Source organism: Leguminivora glycinivorella, chromosome 15, assembly GCF_023078275.1.
Source record: "Leguminivora glycinivorella isolate SPB_JAAS2020 chromosome 15, LegGlyc_1.1, whole genome shotgun sequence".
In the NCBI taxonomy this organism is placed as follows: Eukaryota; Metazoa; Arthropoda; class Insecta; order Lepidoptera; family Tortricidae; genus Leguminivora; species Leguminivora glycinivorella.
This window is the reverse complement of record NC_062985.1, coordinates 5,089,442-5,108,360: the sequence shown is the minus strand read 5'-3', so window position 1 is coordinate 5,108,360 and position 18,919 is coordinate 5,089,442. Positions and strand designations below refer to the sequence as shown.

The following is an 18,919-nucleotide window of genomic DNA, read 5'->3' as shown; positions in this document are numbered from 1 at the left end:
ACAATACTATGTCACTTGATTTTTTTGTTTACTGTAGGATGCACGTGCATCCTAGATAAATTTAATATATTTTAATTATACCTAAACAGTCTCGTGTTATTTAACCATGGCGTAATTAGAAAGCTGCGTTACAAAAATCACAGGCAAGTAACAACTTTATTTCAAAATCTGACACACTCGGCCCTATACAAATAAAAGGACTTGTTTCTTCTATGTCAATCTAGTTCTGTGAATTTAAATATGTATAAAAATATGCAATAATAAAAACACTTGCATTGGTGGGAACACCGGAACAGTATCGAAATAAAGCTTTGGTGATTAGGATTATTAATTGTTTCGCTCTTTAGCGATAAGACCGCCTGTTGTTTACCTTTTTCTGTATTGCTTCTTTATTTTGTATTGTATTTTATCGAGGTGTGCAATAAAGAGTATTTCTATTGTAATGTATTGTATTACCTAAATATAATTTGTAATGTTAAACTGAATGCCACATCAAAAACGGCATGACCACTGAAACTGAATTGATTTTACTAAGTGCACAAATGAATACTACATTACAAGCTTGATATATCAGTAATATATAATAACAGAAGGTTTTTCTTGAAAACGTACGTAATAGTTCCACCAAAATAATGGATTTTGTTAACAACTCTTTTTCCCCGAAGCGCCCGATACTAATGCGTAGTAAATTTAACAACACAATAACACTCTAAAATCACAAATGTGTAAAAGATTTGAGCATCAAATAATAATAATTAATAATTATGTTGGCACGGACTGTTAAAACACGAAATGTACCTTTTAAACCCCCGACGCAAAAACGACGGGCTGTTTTAAGTTTGACGTGTCTCTCTGTCTGTCTCTGAGTGCGTCTGTCTGTGGCATCGTAGCTCCCGAAGGGATGGACCGATCTAGATTCTTTTTTTTTTTCGAGCTAAATTAGTCGGGAGTGTTCTTAGCCAAGTTTCAAGAAAACCGGTCCACTATGTCGCGGTCAGGGATTTTGACTGGCATAAAATAATGATAGCTTTATACATTAATAAATTAAATAAGAGGTTGTGACAAAAAATACATGGATTACATTATTTTCATTAAAATCAGAGAGGAAGGTCATCATTACTAGTAAGTTAATAACAAATACAATCACACAAAATGTACAGAGGTCAAAAGGATCTTAAACAAAATCGTATAGAAATAACAGCGAAACAAAATAAATTATTATAGTCAGCATAATAACGTGTATATTAATATATACATACATACATACATACATACATACATATAATCACGCCTGTGTCCCATGAAGGGGTAGGCAGAGCACATAAAACTACTCGTTTCAGTGCCACTCTTGGCAAATAAGGGGTTGAAAGAAACCGAAACTGTGACATTGCAGTGACAGGTTGCCAGCCTCTCGCCTACGCCACAATTTAACCCAATTTAATATATATATATATATATAAAAACCCCTTGCCCGACGGGGATACGACATTTCATTACAGAGTTTTTATGACCACATTTCTGCTCCATCATCAGATCAGCTCCATGATACCATGTGCTTTAAATATGTATGCAAAATATAGCAAATCAATTGGAACCGGGAAGTGAGTCAAATTCAACTTGCAATATTAGTCTATTACACACAGACAGGTGAAAGTAAATACAAGGTTGTAAAAAAACGTAAAAATGAAGAAAGGATGGAAGAAGAAATTAAAAAAGGAAGGTCGTAAGAAAACACAGACTACACTTACCAACAACAGTGAGCCTGAATGACAGACTGATCTTCGGCTCCGTGGAGACCTGGCACTCGTAGCCACCGGAGTCTCGAGGCTGCGCCGGCGCGACCCGAAGCGTCCATTCATCAGTGCCATCTGTGTGCAGCGCGGCGAAACGAGCGTCGCTGCTGTATGTATGCACACCCACAGTGAGGATGTGGAGGTCGCGTTTGCGGATCCAGGATACCTGATGGCAAAGAAAGATAATTTTAGTTTCTGTTCAGTTACCACAAATGAGGTCGCATATTGGTGGTCCTGCATTGGTACCTATACTTGGAATGAGTACTCCCTTGTTCTGCTACTAATATTACTAGCAAAATGTCCTAAATTTGACTATAAAGTAATCAGATATGTTACAGTGACGATTGGAATTTTTGAAAAATCTCCAAAAAGCCAAACATTTAAAAAAATTAAATATACTCCTTTTAGGTAAAAATAATGAATTTTCCCATTAAAACCAAAAGTGTAAACCAAAGAACGGAAAACCGGTGACATATCGGTATTGATTTCTGGTACAGTCGAACCCCTCATGGTGAAAACATTATACGGCCTAATTTGGGCAGCCAGCCTTTGCCCGTCTTCTCGGTTCGATCTCTTTTAAATTCAACGGGGAAGCTACTCAATTCTCGCCCCTTTGTAACCCCTGGCATTGCAATAACACTCTAGAAGCTTTTGCCCACGACGGGAAGTGTTTTTGTAAAGCCGCAAAATAAACAAGTCCACGAGGGCAGCGCAATTGTGACTCTTTGGGCCTTGTCACACTTGAGATTTGCGGGCGATTTGCGAACGAAGCGAAGCGAACGTGCAGTGAGTTCGCCGCGAGTACGCAGCGTGTCCGCCGCGAGTGCGCAGCGAGTTCGCCGCGTCTAGAGTTGAGACGTCATGCTGTATGTATAGGTACGTTAGCAAAATTAATTTCTAACCACGTTAGTTTAAGTTGATATTTTGTAGTAGTTTTGTTTGTAAATAGTTGTTTTGTACCTACGAATGTGGGCAGATGGACAAACAACAATAATGGCACCGTCGCGCGTCGGAAGATTCAAACACTGTTGCAATGGATATCGTGGCGAACACGCTCCGCACTCACAGCGAACTCGCTTTGCGTTCGCTTCGCTTTCAAATCGCCCGCAAATCGGAAGTGTGACATGGCCCTTTGAAATATAAGAGACCCTCCAGAATACACGGAGAAAAAAGTCTCGTCCATGATACCTGAATAGTGTAATCTGAACGAGAAAATCTAGTAAATTCTGGGACAATTGTTCACATAGCTTAGTGAACTAGTTATCTTGTAATTGCTACACATTAAAATAGCGTGTATTACTAGAATATTTAGTAATCATAACACGTGGACCGTACAAATAAATAATATTTTCTTGCAGAGCTTAATAAATGAAATGTGACCTTGACAATATATTCTTGTAAAGGTAATATATATATTACGTACCTATCATAAAATAAAAATATTGTAAGGGTCACACAGTCAAATTGTGTGTATTACTAGATTATTCAGTATTTATAACAAATGGAGTGTCTAAATAAACAAAATAATGTAAACTCCACAAGAAATTCTTGTAAAGGTTATAAAACTTTAGTTAGGCCAATAATAGGTATCGTTAAGAATACAAGTCATCTGATATATATTACATTCTCTTCATTTATGTAAACTTCATTAAATGGTTGATAGAACAAGAAAGTTAGTTACAGCAACTGCATTTATGGTACTCTCTAATAAATATACAATTGCGTTAACGTGTTATATTTTTATCGGTACCTATGAATTTGTCTGTGCACTGTATAGACAACTAACATTTCTTGTAAATGTAAAAAAGGTTTGTTGTCTATACAAGGTGGTTCAGTAGGATTAAAGGCCGAGCCACGCCAGATACGTGTACGTAGACGTGTGCGTGGCGTGCGCGCTGTAAAGTACGAATCTTCAAAAGAGATGATACACCGCTAGACACACACGGGAAACACGTCACACAAGCGGTGTAATCTCTAATGAGGATTCGTCATTTACACCGCGTACGCTACGCGCACGTCTACGTACACGTATCTGGCGTGGCTCAGCCTTTAATCCTACTGTACCACCTTGTATAGACAACAAACCTTTTCTTACATTTACAAGAAATGTTAGTTGTCTATACAGTGCACAGACAAATTCATAGGTACCTACCGATAAAAATGCAGGTTGCTAGGACCAGTTCCAAGAGACAACAGCCTAGAGTTGAAACTGGGATCCGGAAACCTGGGTCACCCAGCATATGGAATGGATGCTATGAGCGGTGAAAATTGGTGAATCTGAAAGTAAATAAAATAATTATATAATTTGTTAAAAAATATATTTCAACGATCCTTAGTGCAAGACTTTGTTCACATATTCGTCAGTGTTAATAGAACCGTCCTTCATTTCGTCCAAAATTTATATTTTGCAGAATTTTTCCACTTTTGTTCCACAGTATGGCATGGGTCACAGGAAACTTGCAACCATTGTAAATCATCTGAAAAAGACATTAAAATTTCTATGAATAAATTTTACATTAAGTAATATTCTACGTCCACTTCAGATATATATAAAGACTGTCCACGATAAAAAGTGGTCATATATAACATGGTAAATCTTGAGAATAATGAGAATTTATAAGCAGCATGTTTGTCAAATAATTTGTAGATATTAAACTAGGTACATTATATAAATACAAACAAATTATAAACTTTAGGTGGCCTATGAATTTTAGCAGTATGTATCTCATGATAACAATATTTTTTTGTACAGTGTCTTCTTGCAGTCTTTAAGTACAACAGTTTTAATGACAAAAATATTTTTTTAATGTTTAATTATAATAGCCAAAATATACCCTATTACATACTGATTTTACGATAGTAATAATTTTTCTGATTGTAATCAGATTAAGAAAGTACTGAGATTTTCTAACTTTGCTGAATTCGAATTTTTGACACTTTTTGGCTCTCCATACAAAAACAACTGTCAGTGCTTGGAGTAGAAAGTCTTCCTGACTACCAAAAGTCGAAATGAGTTTCAAAAAGTATTTTTTTGTCTGCTAAGATGTCATTCTAATGTGTGTAAAACAGCTTATAAAAATATAAGTATTTATAAAATTGTGCCAGGAAGCGTGTGAAGTTTGTTAAAAAACACTGTACAAGAAATAAAATGCTTGATGGTATACATTCGGCGAAAACTCAGACACACTAAAGCATTATAACGAATAGCTTTAATTATTATATAGTTTTATGTATACAGATTTATCAAAATATAATATTGCTTCAAAATGTGCATTCAGGAAGAAAGATTTATCATGTTATGTATGACCACTTTTTATCGTGGACAGTCCTTTTTAGTTCAGTATTTAGATTTTGCCCACGTAATGTCGTATGAATTTGTATGCAATGTAAAATGAATACAACATTAAATGCCTTTTTACTCACCATTCTAATTATCTACTAAGTTCTACATGATGTACGGTATGTGACTCACCTGCTTTTGCCAACTCTGCCATCTCCCATCCTTGCAAGAGTTTTTGCACCTCTTCATCCATTTCCTAAAATGGAAACTACCAAACGAATGGATAATACGTAGTGAGTACGTTTAACGATAAATAATATAACCTATTGCGATCCGCGTCCACGCGTAATCTCTCATGACACGTAAATGGCCGCCGACCACGCCGCAAAACATTGCGTTTCGTTACACAAGCAAAACATTTATTTATGCGGACAATATTTTTGTTATAACAGTTATTTTTCGGTGTATATTACGAGAATATCATTGTTATTTTTTACAAGAGGCGCAAAGTAAAATCAACTATACTGCTATAGCATTCACTAAGATATACAATGGTACTTAAACATGGCGTTTCGTTACAAAAACGAAACACATATTTATACTAACTAAATACTTTTTCAACAGAACTATTTGTTCACCAGTATACATTACGAGAATATTATTGTCATTATTTACAAGAGCTGCAAAGTAATACCAACTTATAAAACAGTCATATCAACTATACTGCGATGGCATTCGCGATACAAATAATAGAGTTGACAGCGATGCGTACATATTTATACAAACTTAATATTTTTAAATATAACTCTTCGTTGAGTTTACATTACAAGAATATTCTTTTTATTTCTTTACGAGAACTACAAAGTAATGGCAACGTATAAAAAAGTTACAGGAAGTATACTGTGATAGTAACCGCTAAGATTAAGATTGTAAAGATAATTTTTATTTTTTTGGCATTACAAGAAGCTTCTTGTTAATAGAATTATCGTAACCTTTATTCTATTTGTTGTAAATAAAACTAGAGTTCTCGTATATGTAATTCAAACAGAACTGTTTAGTGCATATTAATGTTTGCTTAGTTCTATTGAATTCAAAATATAGTAAACGTAACAATACAGTTGTTTTTATTACGAGATTGTAGTATCAGTTACGATAAATCTATTTTACTAAACGTTCTGGTAGTATTGTTAAAATATTTTTTTTCCGTGTAGTCATGCAGTACTGTAACCCACATTCAGTGTGTATTGTGTTTATTATTTTACCAAAACATTATTCGCAGCGAACCACTCCTCAATAATTCAATATTCTTATATATCCTTTGAACTCAGGAAAATCCACTGAGTTTTCCGTCTTTAATCGCAGCTTGCAGCTTTTGGGCGTCAATTTTTGTAAGTTGAAGTTAACAAAAACATTAAAAATGCCTCGTTACGTGATATTTGATTGCAACAACACAAAAATTATGAACACTTGAGGACCTGAGACATATTTAAAATCACAAGCAAGTAACTAATTTAGTATAAATTCTGACACGCCCGGCCGCCATACAAATACATGAACTTATTTCTTCCTAAATATTAAGCTGTTAGAAATTAGTTTATATATTTGATGTGTATCGATAACTTTTATAATGACAAAACAAAAAAAGACATATGAATAAAATACGGAAATTATACTAATAGCTGTTCAAGAACAATTACGGTGTTCGAAACACCATAATAAATCGGTTATTTACGACACAATAACATAATTCGATGAAAACGTTTCATTTGAATAATTACTAGATGTTTTCTGCCTCATTAAAACTTCCAGTGGCCCAAAAAGCTGAAAAAAAGAGTGTGTGAATAAAAAAGTTTTGTTATAAAACGCTGTCACGCACGACCCAAAGGAATATTTTAAAAGCCGTCGACTTTCATTGTTTTTATACGGAAAGAGAAATTAGTAGCCTTTGATAAGCTTAAAAAAGGGCCGACATTACCCAGCGAAACGTACTTAAATGTAACTGGGAAATTTGATTTTTACGGAAATGTTAAAAATAATTCGAAAAAATTAGAAATTGGAGCTGAATTAAAAACCAGTACATCATTCAGCACTAGTCAATTGTTAACTCTTGACAATCACGTAATCCAATGAATTTTATTTGGCCCATCGGCGGAAAGTCGTCAGTTACGTCAGTATGTCGGTGTTTTACAGGCTGCACTTCGGGGAGTGTACTCAAGAGCTACACGAGCTTACTTTAACGTCCCATTCTACCATCGGACTCTTTGTCGCACGGCCGGTTTCCATCCTTACTTGGTAGATATTCCGCAAAATCGCACTAAGCGGTTTGCTTCTTGTTTTCTCATGCGCATTGCCAAGGAGTGGAATTCCTTGCCGGCTTCTATATGTTGGAGCTCATATAGCCCGGCAACTTTCAAATCAAGAGTAAACAGGCATCTTCTGGGCGAGCTCACTCCATCGTAGTCCGCGTCTTTGCCTTTGGCTAGTCTGTGGCCCAGAGTAAGCCCACGCATAAAAAAAAAATAAACTTCAAACATATTTATACACGACTGAAGCATAATACCATACTTCCACTCATTAATTATAAATAAATTGCGCTTCAGTTCTAAAATATTATCTACGCAGCAACATCGCTATCAGCAGAGGCCCATCAGTCCCTAACCAGGACTTACATTTCCAAATCCGGATCTCACGATAGGAACGCGTGTAAGCTCTTTTGTTTTCTGCTTGACCTTGAATTGAATAGCCTGACTTGTTGAACAAACAGAAAACAATGGAACAAAAGTGTCGAAACCCAATCGCAGACAGATCTATCTTCAGTTATAGAACTAGGTAGATAAGCTGAAACTGAGAGAGTGGCATTTTGGCTTGACTAAGACGTCAGATACACGAACTCGTTAACATCGTGTACACATATGACACATTGTAGCTTATGAAACTTCTGTGAAACTTATTTGATCATATATTCAGCCAGAATAATAGAATAATCAGCACGGCACTTTCACTTACCTACAACGCTTTTTGGCGTTAGCTGTTCTGTCTTAATCTTTTAAAAGACAAGACTGAATAAAACTTACGTTTTATATTTAACCCGACGTTTCGGACATGACATAACGACATGACATTTAATAATATGAGTGAAGATCGTGTTAGTTTAAATCAATAAAATCAATCCTTAATTCAGACCTCATATTCATTCCTATTGTACAGAAAAAAAAAATTATGATGTTAAAAAAGTATTTTTAAGACTGCTATATAATATTATTTATATAAAAGTGCGGTAATTTAGTGTTGTTTTGGGTATATTTTTATTTCATTGAAAGGGCGGCCTCGACGGATTTTGGTAAAATCGAGATAATTCCACAAAAAGTCAGAAGCACCTTAAACTGGCAAACATTAAAGCTTTTAAATCGGTACTTAATCACTTAACGTATGAGTAAATTGTTATGAAAGTGAATGAATTGAAATATGTAGGTATTTTATGTCAGAATCGCAGCAAACCCCTTGTTTCTGCCTACGATCCGGGAAATAGGCGTACTATAATAAAATTATGTATGTATGATTATCGATATCATCGGTTCATCAAGTATCCATTTCACTTGATCAAACAACCAAATCAGGTCACGAAGGTTCATTCTTCCAAGTCCAATAGGCCAATAATATGAATACTCGAGAGTGGGCTCTAAGTTAATACATATTGGTATAGGATTTAGATTACGTTTTTAGCGATGAAAAAACCTATCTTGCCTGATTCTACGGACTTTCTAAACAAGAAGTTAAATAAGGTTATTTGGATAATATTTATCTCAATATGTCTCAAGTACCTCGTTTGATGAACAGCAGGCCCTGTAGCCGAATGGAATTTCTACGACGCGAAACGAAAACGAAACGCCAAAGCTAGTTTATCATAAAAGATTCTGTCAGGGGCGGCTCACTCCGCGATTCTTTTGCCGAGTTACAAGTAAATACCTACATGCCGGCGGCCGCGATTGCGCGGTCTATTCAGAGGAGACTGGTGACGACTTTAGCGCGGCGCATTAAAGCTAGCATTCGGATCCCAGCAGTCGCGACCCGGCAGCCGCTGCCCAGCAGCCGTGACCGGGTCGCGCCGCACCGCTTTGTAGGGATTTATATGCGATAGTTTCCGACGCAAGCGACCGAGCAGCGCGGCCCGGCCGAGACTGCTGGGATCCGAATGCTACCTTAAAGAACTAAATATCGGCTGCTCACCTGAGGTCCGTTTGTTTATGTAGGTAAGAATTAAGAATGGCGGCATTTTATGAACATCAAAGCAGTGAGCCATCTGTACTTGCACTATTATGTTCTGTCAAGAGTCAGTCAGTTTACATTTTTAAATTCAGAATAGGACTGTGAAATTATCCCACAATATGCTCATTTAAGTCGGATTACAATTGTAAGGAAATCTCTAATGATATTTCTTCCTTAAGCGCCGACGGCAGTATACATCTCCAATGAGATTGATATAATTTGCCTCATGAGATATTCAAGCTTCACATCCAGTTTCAAATTAGAGAAACATTCCTGTGTTTGTTTTTCGAATTTCATTTATTTGCCTTGTTAAGCGTTACTGCGTGAGGAACAGTAAAATTCCTTATGAATTTACCATTTTAACAGTATTTTCTTTATATGTTTTCTTAGGATTCCTTGCATGAACCCTTAGAATATGTACACTCCTTTTTGATGTGTACTTAACACAGCAAAGGGGAATATACGAGGTTCTAATGGGTTGGCAACGCGCATGTGACACACCTTGAGTTGCAGGCGTCCATAGATTATGGTGACCGCTATCCAATAGGTGGACCGTATGCTTGTTTGCCACCGACGTAGTATTAAAAAAAAAGGTAGGATGGGAAGGTGAGAAAGTTACGAGATGTGTTTTGTCTGTTAAGATTATTGTACTTTTGTATCCAATGAGATAAAAATATCAGTCGAAATGATCCGGTAGATGCCACTTTCATATTCAATAATTATCTGTTACTGTGACAGAAGGATGTCATCTATAGGGCATTAGCGTATCGAGCAAACGTACCAACTTAGTTAATATGTCGAGGTATTCCCGATGAACTACAGTATGGGGTTCTTCAAAAAAGGAGTGTACAAGTTTCTAATGGGTCGGCAACGCGCACGTGACACCCCTTGAGTTGCGGGCGTCCATAGGTTACGGTGACCGCTTTCCATCAGGCGGGCCGTATACCTGTTTGCCACCGACGTGGTATAAAAAAAATATTATTTTAAAAGTCAGAAGTTTCTTACTTATTTGCAATTATTATTTTAACCATTATAACTGTTGAAGATCCTATGAAATAAAGCGTATCATAAACAAAGGTTTCATCAAAAGGATAAGATTTCAGGAGTGAAGCCATCAAGATTTCTGATTTATATATTGTTTAATCAAAATATGTAATACATAAATAAATAAATAAATAAATATTGGGGGCACTTTACACAGATCAACTTAGCCCCAAACAAAGCAAAGCTTGTACTATGGGTACTAAGCGACCATATACATACTTTAATAGATAAATACATACTTATATACATAGAAAACATCCATGACTCAGGAACAAATAATATTTGTGCTCCTCACACAAATAAATGCCCTTACCGGGCTTACTTGCTTATCGCAACAAGGAATATTATTGTTGCGGTAAGTACCTACATATTTTGATTAAATAATTTATGTATCCTTAGGAGTGTTTCTCAACTTTATCTTTATAGGTACCTAAATACTATAACTAACATACATCAACTACTAAACTTCAAACCCGAATTAGTGCAAATAAATGGTTGTAGGTACTCCCATAAATTATAATAGTTATGCCGATACGAGTACAACACATTTTTTACAAGTATATCAGAAAGCCAATGTAGTTTGGTTAATTTGTCATCTATTTTATCCGTAAAATTATGTTGAATTACTTTTAGTGTGAAACATCACAATCTCCAGTTGAAAAGAACACGCTCTTTTTCTTCTTGCAGGCTGTGTTGCAGGTGAAAGAAAGAAGGTGATTAATCGTATTTTTTATCTGCCTGATAGAACTGGAGATTGTGAAACAAGACTCTCAAATATTTCATTATCTTTTTCTGAAAAAAAAAACTCAAAAACAAACAAAAATCATAATTCGACAACAGACATCTTCAACCTCAAACAACACCATCATTAGCCTCAAAGCAGCGTCGGCCATATTTAAGTTATAAAATAAAACAAAATCGCCGCGACCAGAGCTGGCTTTGTTCCAAAATGTACGAGCCTCGACCCAATTCTCTTTGCTTTATTCCAACCACAGATATCATCTAATAGACGGAGAAAAAATATTTGTGAAAAGCCTTACCAGAAACTACGCGTCATGTTGCGGAATTTTATTGGAACTATTTTCTTCCGACTACATTGAACGACCTCATAGTTCTGGACCGGTAGCATAGTCGCGCGATAAACGATAAAACGTCAGGCCGTCCTTTTCGCACTATCTGTAAGTGCGATAGGGACAGCCTTACATTTTTTTTAAATTTCATTTCATTTTATTTCATTTATTGCGAGACGATGAATGCGCCATTGTAATACCAAAATGAACGAATTGAATTTTTCTACGGAAATTTTAAGATTTTTGAAAAATGTCGCTGCTTAAGCAACTTTTCTCCTATTTATCAGGAAATTCATATTTAATTTAGATTAATGCTACTTTTGCACAGCTCAAACATAAAAAATATACATGTAGGGTAAGCTGGGTACGGTTGTGACAATTTTGGTTTGATCGCTACGATTTTGTAAATTTACCAGTTATCTGGGAGAAAAATCACTTTAATACTTAATTTGATTATTTATCTACCTAAAATTGATAAAAAATTGTCCCTAGCTACACTGTATTAGGCATACGATCAAATTTTAAAAAAAAGGGAAAGTGTCACAACCGGCCACACCCCAAGGGCGGTTGTGACAGTGGTTGGGGTCGGTAGTGACAGGCATACAAAATACATCCAAATAGTTTTAATGACTTTTATTGTTACAAATAATTAACTGAACACAACATAATCTTCTTCTAAACAAAGTTAACAATCACTTTATGGCAAAAAAGCGAAAATCTGTGATCACTTCTCTTCTTAAAACTAATAAGGCACTGTAACATAAAACAGTCTTATTTATAATCAGTCAAAATGTTAGCTTAACTACTACAAAATTTTAACAAAACTGTAACACAACAAAGAAAAAATAAACATTTATAAATGTACCAATTAAACATGTGACAAATGTGATGGGGACTATCACCTGCGCTCTACGCGAGACCAGAGCCTAAAACTAATATAGCACTGTAATATAACAGTCTTCTTTAAAATCAGTCAAATTCTTCTTTAAAATTACTAATATCAGACAGGCCTCTCTCGGTCTTCCGCACGCGTTTTCTAGGCATCTTAAATAAAACAAAACAAAAAAAGCAATGTCACAACCGTACCCAACGCATACTTTTGAAAACAAAAAATGACCATGACTGAGCAAAAAGATCTGCATTAAAAGTAATTACTCGTAAGTAACTGCCAATGTTAAAGTTATAACAAAAAAAAATAAAAGGCAATCTATCTGTGTACAAATAACCGTAATTACAAAAAGAAATCGAACAAAAAAACTTACTTTTGACTGTCGAAAATCAATGTGGGCTCCTGCTTACGTTACCGTCGCACGCCGGCTGACGCAACACTGGCACACGCGTTTAGACTTGCATACCGCTTGTCTTTCCCCTTGCACCCCTCCCCGCGATCCGTATAGTTTCGCTGTTATAGCGACTGTCACTACCATACCCTGGCACAATCGTACCCAGGTTACCCTAAGCATTTAATTATATTTTGGTAAATTTCAATAAAATTACATAAATAATTTGACATTTAAATTAAATTGCATTTAATTTATAAACCATCTAAAATCACAGTTTTGCGTTTAAATTTAACTCTTCAGTTTTGTTGTTACAATGTAAAAAGTTGATGTATTTAGGAAAAATTATGTGAAGATACAACTTTAGAAGGATGAAATTGGTTTGATGTGTTTATAAGTAGGTACTTTAAGTATAAGAATAAAGCTGCCAATGAGGTATAAACATGCTTTTTAACCTACTTATTCATAAACGTACTCTAAAGTTATCAAGCCGATAAAGTTCGTTTGTCCTTTTCTATCACACCAATATGTCGGAAAGGGAGAAACGAACTTTATCGGCTTGATAACTTTAGAACACTTTTATGAATAAGGGGGTAAATGATTTACTGACATAGCAGGGTAGGCCCAGGCAAAGATGGCGAAACAATCTTGATGCTTTCCTGAAGAACTGGCCAGAGAAAACGGAGAATTGTGAGTCATCGAGAGCTAGGGCAGAGGCCTTTGCACAGCAGTAGGACACAAATTAAAAAAAAAACAACTGACATGTCAGCTAAAACATTTTTAATAAATATTGTAATAATGATGTGTCTTGAGGAGGTAGTCTACGCTTTATCCCAGAGCTCAGTACTCGGCTCACGCGACATTTCCTTCAGTACTTAGACTCGTTCGGAAAATCAAATGCTACCTATATACGCGGAGCTAAGCGGCGTTGCCAATAAACGGCATATAGAGGATAGGACCGTTTGACTGACTTTTAGCTGAATTAGCAACTCGGGCGGATTTACTAGCCAATTTTTAGGTCCTTTCTTGAATAAAAAGCTTTAGGTACTGCTTTTGAGAGTGTAGCTGATTCTGATTCCATATTTTGTTATGGTAGCTTATGAACCAGGTATCGATGGATCGATGAAGTCCAGAAAGACCTGTGTGAAGTGACCAAGTGGCATTAGATCGCACAGGATAGCAGCGAATGGCTGAGTTCAGTGTAGGACACCAAGATCCACTTTTAAGTCGTAAGGAAGTAAGCCCTTCATTCTCTATAGATACAACCCGTAGATCCAATCTGGATCTAGTGAGATTTTTTTTATTCATTAGATCTAATTCGGATAGGTCCGTAGATCCAGTATCCGTAGGATCCAATCGTAAAGATCGGATATAGAATGATTGTACTCGACACATTTTCTGGGACGGGCTTTTTAATTACACAACAGATCCCTGCGGATCAAAGTGCGTCCATAAGGGCCCATGTAGATATAAGATAAGATAACTTAAGATAAGATAAGATACGATAAGATAAGATAAGATAAGATAAGATAAAGCCAAATGCATCCATATCGGTGGGCCAAATTGGCTACTGAGTGTATATCGAAGATTAGTGAACACCACAGAGAATCGTATCAAAACAAAATAAGTTCCATATCAAAACTAATAATACAGGATCAGCTTCAAGATTTATTACAGAGTGCTGCAGTTTGAAATAATAGTTCAATAGTTATTGCCTGTAAATCTGAATTGCTGAAGTAGTTGAATGAAATTTCGGTAATTTTGAGAACTTTGTAACAATGTTGATTTTCAGCTAAATATACTTATATTTTGACCAATTTGACCTAATAGTTAGTTTTATTGGTCATTTTCTGCCAGTCTACAAGCACTGTGTCTATTTTGCCTGATAAAACGAGGTATACTAGGTACAGGAGGTTACGGTGACCGCTTTCCATCAGGCGGACTGTCTACCTTTTTGCCACCGACGTGGTATAAAAAAAAGGTATCTCCTGCTTTAACCACCTCACAAAAATCTTACTCAGAACACCCAGACGGCAACTGCGCAAACTAGTAGAATTAATTACAGGACACAACACACTGAACAAACACCTCAATAACAGGTATAACCGATAGCCCCATGTGCAGAGCGTGCATGGAAGCAGAAGAAACCACCAAACACTTTCTTCTGGAGTGTAAACAGGTAGAAGTATATAGGAACAAATACTTAGGTACGCCGAATACAGAAAGAGGTATTTAGCAACCTGAAAACTCTGCTAGGATTTGTGGAGGAGCTGGGGTGGCTAGAGTAGTGCTACCTCGTCTATTTCACGCAAAATAGGCACAATGGTTGTCGATTTGCGGAAAATGCCCAATAAAACTAACTAAACTAACTGCTTAAACCACCCCAGCTCCTATACATAACCTAGCAGTGGTTTTAGGTTCCTAATTACATATTTTAGTGTGTTTGCGAGTCCCTAAAAGTACCTATTCCTATAGACATACAGTCTAGAAGAAAATGTATTTTGATTTACACTGATCGTTCGCATGTACACAGGCATGGAAATTATGTGCGTATAATCTACAAGTGTGTGTAGGATCAAGAATTTGCGACAGTCGTATTCAATAATGACCTAACCACAAAATTAAAATTTTGAAAAACCCCCGACCGCGACATATTAGACCGATTTTCATGAAACATGGCTAAAATAAGAACACTCCCGATTAACTCAGCTTTCAGACAAAAAAACTAAATCTAAATCGGTTCATCCGTTCGGGAGCTGCGATGCCACAGAAAGACACACACACAGACATACAGACAAACAGGCAGACAGACACGTCAAACTTATAACGCCCCGTCGAGGGTTAAAAATTGCCCGTCATGTCCGATCTCCTTCCTATATGTGATTTTGACCTACATTCCAAATATTACATTGAAATTTCGACCTCACGAGATGTATTTACCGCAGCCATTCGCCACAATGTATGCGTTCGTCGAATGTTCAACGTTGCGTGATCCCAACAAATATACTTCCAATGCGCGTTTTCTAAAATCGAATCCATAAGGAGTAACATGAATTCTGTTTCACGTGAATAAGGTCACTTTGCTGGCTGTAACCTGAGATACGAGGTTGTTTAAGCACGGTGCACACATTTTTACGGGTCGATCTTAAAAAAACATTTTTTTGAGAAATCGCGTGTCAAAGTTTTGACATATGTTGTGCGACAGTAAAATAGGTCTAATTGGGTTGACCATTGTATATTTAGGCTTTGTTTGTTCCTTAAACGGGCTTCCCGAAGGACAATATACTGCTTCAATCTAGTGTCACCTTTTGCCTGCAGCTTTGCTTGCGTTAGAAACAGACAAAAAGTAGCCTATGTCACTCTCCATCCCTTCAACTATCTCCACCTAAAAAATCACGTCAATTCGTCGCTCCATTTTGCAGTGAAAGACGGACAAACAAACAGACACACACACTTTCCCATTTATAATATTAGTATGGATTTCTAATTAGAATTGGCAGCGATATACTTCTCATTGAGTTTTATTTTTCAGATTGATTCACACGGCTTACGTCGTGGCTTGCGTGGGCGACGGACGCGCGATGGTCGCGCGACGGCGATGCGACGCATACGAAATCAAACCTTATCGATATGGAAGCATGAGACGCGACAGCGACGGTCGCGCGGCCGTCGCCCACGCAAGACACGGCGTTCGGAAATCACTGCCATTCGTGTGGCGTGTGGATGGCCAGAAAGGCACTCCGCAAAGAAAGTAAGCTAGCGTAAAATTGTAATTTAAATAGGTGTGCCCGAGAAACAGACACACACACGTTCCCATTTATAACATATATATATATTGCAGGATTTTTTTTGTTATTTTTTGTGAACTACTACAGTATGGTGTTCATCAAAAAAACAGCGTACACGTTTCTAATGGGTCGGTAAAGAGCATGTGACACACCTTGAGTTGCAGTCGTCCATTGGTTGCGGTGACCGCTTTCCATCAAAAAAAAAAACCGTATACCTGTCTGCCACCGACATGTTTTGCTGTTTAATATTTTGATTTTGCTGTTTAATATTTTATTTGGTGTTACTTGTTGTAATGTTTATTTAAAATTCACGGTGCTTTAGTTTTATTTACTGTCATACTGTGTAATTTTCTTTGTGTAAATAAATAAATAAATAAAAAATAAATGGTATAAAAAAGGTGTGGTCATAATGCATCTTCTAAAAAGTTTTAAAGGAGACTTATTTTTTTCGCATTAAGTTGGGAATTTGAATGATTCTGAAATCAAATTTTCAAAAATATAAAAATTCTAAAATTTTGAGATGTGGCCGTTTAGCAGGCATGGGACATTATGTGTTGCTCAGCGAACTTTGACACAAATTTAATTGTTTATGGAATATGCATGGAAGCGTTTATTATAATTATCATTGCCAGTTCAACGAAGGTTCGCCTTCAGATAGTGAAGTATTTAAATACATTTGTGTAATGGTAACTTATATTATGTTTTAATTTTTTAAATTGTTGTTTCTGTTTTTGTACTTGTATATGTTTGTAATTCAGCAATTCTCGAATAGTTTGTACATTTGGATCACGTCTCCGATTTTGATAAAAATTGGTAAGCTGATAGAGTCCATGATGCTGAGCAAGATCCACTAGGTTTCCCAAAATGTCCTAGGTTGTTTGTATCAAACTTTCTTTTTTTGTTACCGAATATGTATATAAATCTGGTAAATTTTTATCAAAATCGGAGACGTGATCCTTCAAATGTACAAACTATTCGGGAATTACTCAATTATCACGAATAAATAACTGATTAACTGATTTAACAGCCAATTTATTTCTTTTTAGATTTCCAAAAGTACCAACAAACATTTACCTAACAGCTTTTTATCCTCTCACATAAATCGTTTTGCTTTCTGATTATCAGAGCTGTATTGATTTGTTTTGACATCGAGCAATATTTATGTTTCCCCGAGAACGCCATTGGTGACATTTTATTACTTTTCTTTCGATACCATTAATACTTTTCCGCCTCACTGGCTCTTTATTAGTGTATTAATAGTATTAGGAACATATTGAACATGAAACATTTTTTTTTTAAATTATAAATGGGATTACTCTTGGCCACAGACTAGCCAAAGGCAAAGACGTGGCCTACGATGGAGTGAGCTCGCCCAGAAGATGCTTGTTCACTCTTGATTTGAAGGTTGCCGGGTTACATGAGCTCGGAAGTATAGCCGCCGGCAAGGAATTCCACTCCTTGGCAGTGCGCATAAGAAAAGAAGAAGCAAAGCGGTTCGTGGAATATCTACCAAGTAAGGATGGAGACCGGCCGTGCGTCTAAGAGTCCGATGGTAGAATGGGGACGGACTCCTTGCGTTATCCCGGAATTTGCCACGGCTCATGTAGCCTGGAGTCCACTTTGCCAACTAACCCAAAGATTTGGCGTAGCCACTAGTTTTTACGAATGCGACTGCCATTTAACCTTCTAACCTGAAGGGTAAACTAGACCTTATTGGAATTAGTCCGGTTTCCTCACGATGTTTTCCTTCACCGAAAAGCGACTGGCATGACATTTCGCACATAAATGAAATGAAATGAAATGAAATGAAATATTTATTTAACATAAAGATTTACAGACAATTAGTTCTATGGTCCCACACTAGGCGAAGCCTGTCCCGTGGAAACCAAGCAATTACGGATTAACAGGCCATGCGGCTTAGGTTTGAAACAATGCAAACAAAAAGTACCTATTCTAATTAATTTTAAAACTATTCTAGTTAATATTAAACTAGTATTAAACTATTTAACTTAAATTACATTGCAGTACCTATGTAACTACGCGTATGTGAAGTGCAGAAAGGGGAATGAATGTGTGTGTGTGTGTGTGTGTGTGTGTGTGTGTGTGTGTGTGTGTGTGTGTGTGTGTGTGTGTGTGTGTGTGTGTGTGTGTGTGTGTGTGTGTGTGTGTGTGTGTGTGTGTGTGTGTGTGTGCGTGTGCGTGCGCGTGCGAGCGTTGTATGTGTGTGAGTTTGTGTGTATGTTAATATGCATATATGTGTGTAAAAAGCGTCCAAGCCAAGATATTACGATATTACATGAAGTTTGATTCGGTTTTATCGTAATCCCAAGTTAACAGAAGAACTTGCAATTTCTTTTTAGCCTCTAGGAGGGTGCAGCTTCCAATCTCAATATCTTTG

General features: G+C 36.6%; 1 protein-coding gene across 1 annotated transcript in view; it reads right to left on the bottom strand.

Annotated features, from left to right (window-relative positions):
- LOC125233919 (hemicentin-2-like) overlaps nucleotides 1–18,919 on the bottom strand; it is a 190,663-nt gene that overhangs the window by 62,704 nt on the left and 109,040 nt on the right. The window contains 1 exon segment of the mRNA XM_048140091.1: nucleotides 1,749–1,959. Coding sequence (XP_047996048.1) covers nucleotides 1,749–1,959 — 211 coding nt within the window.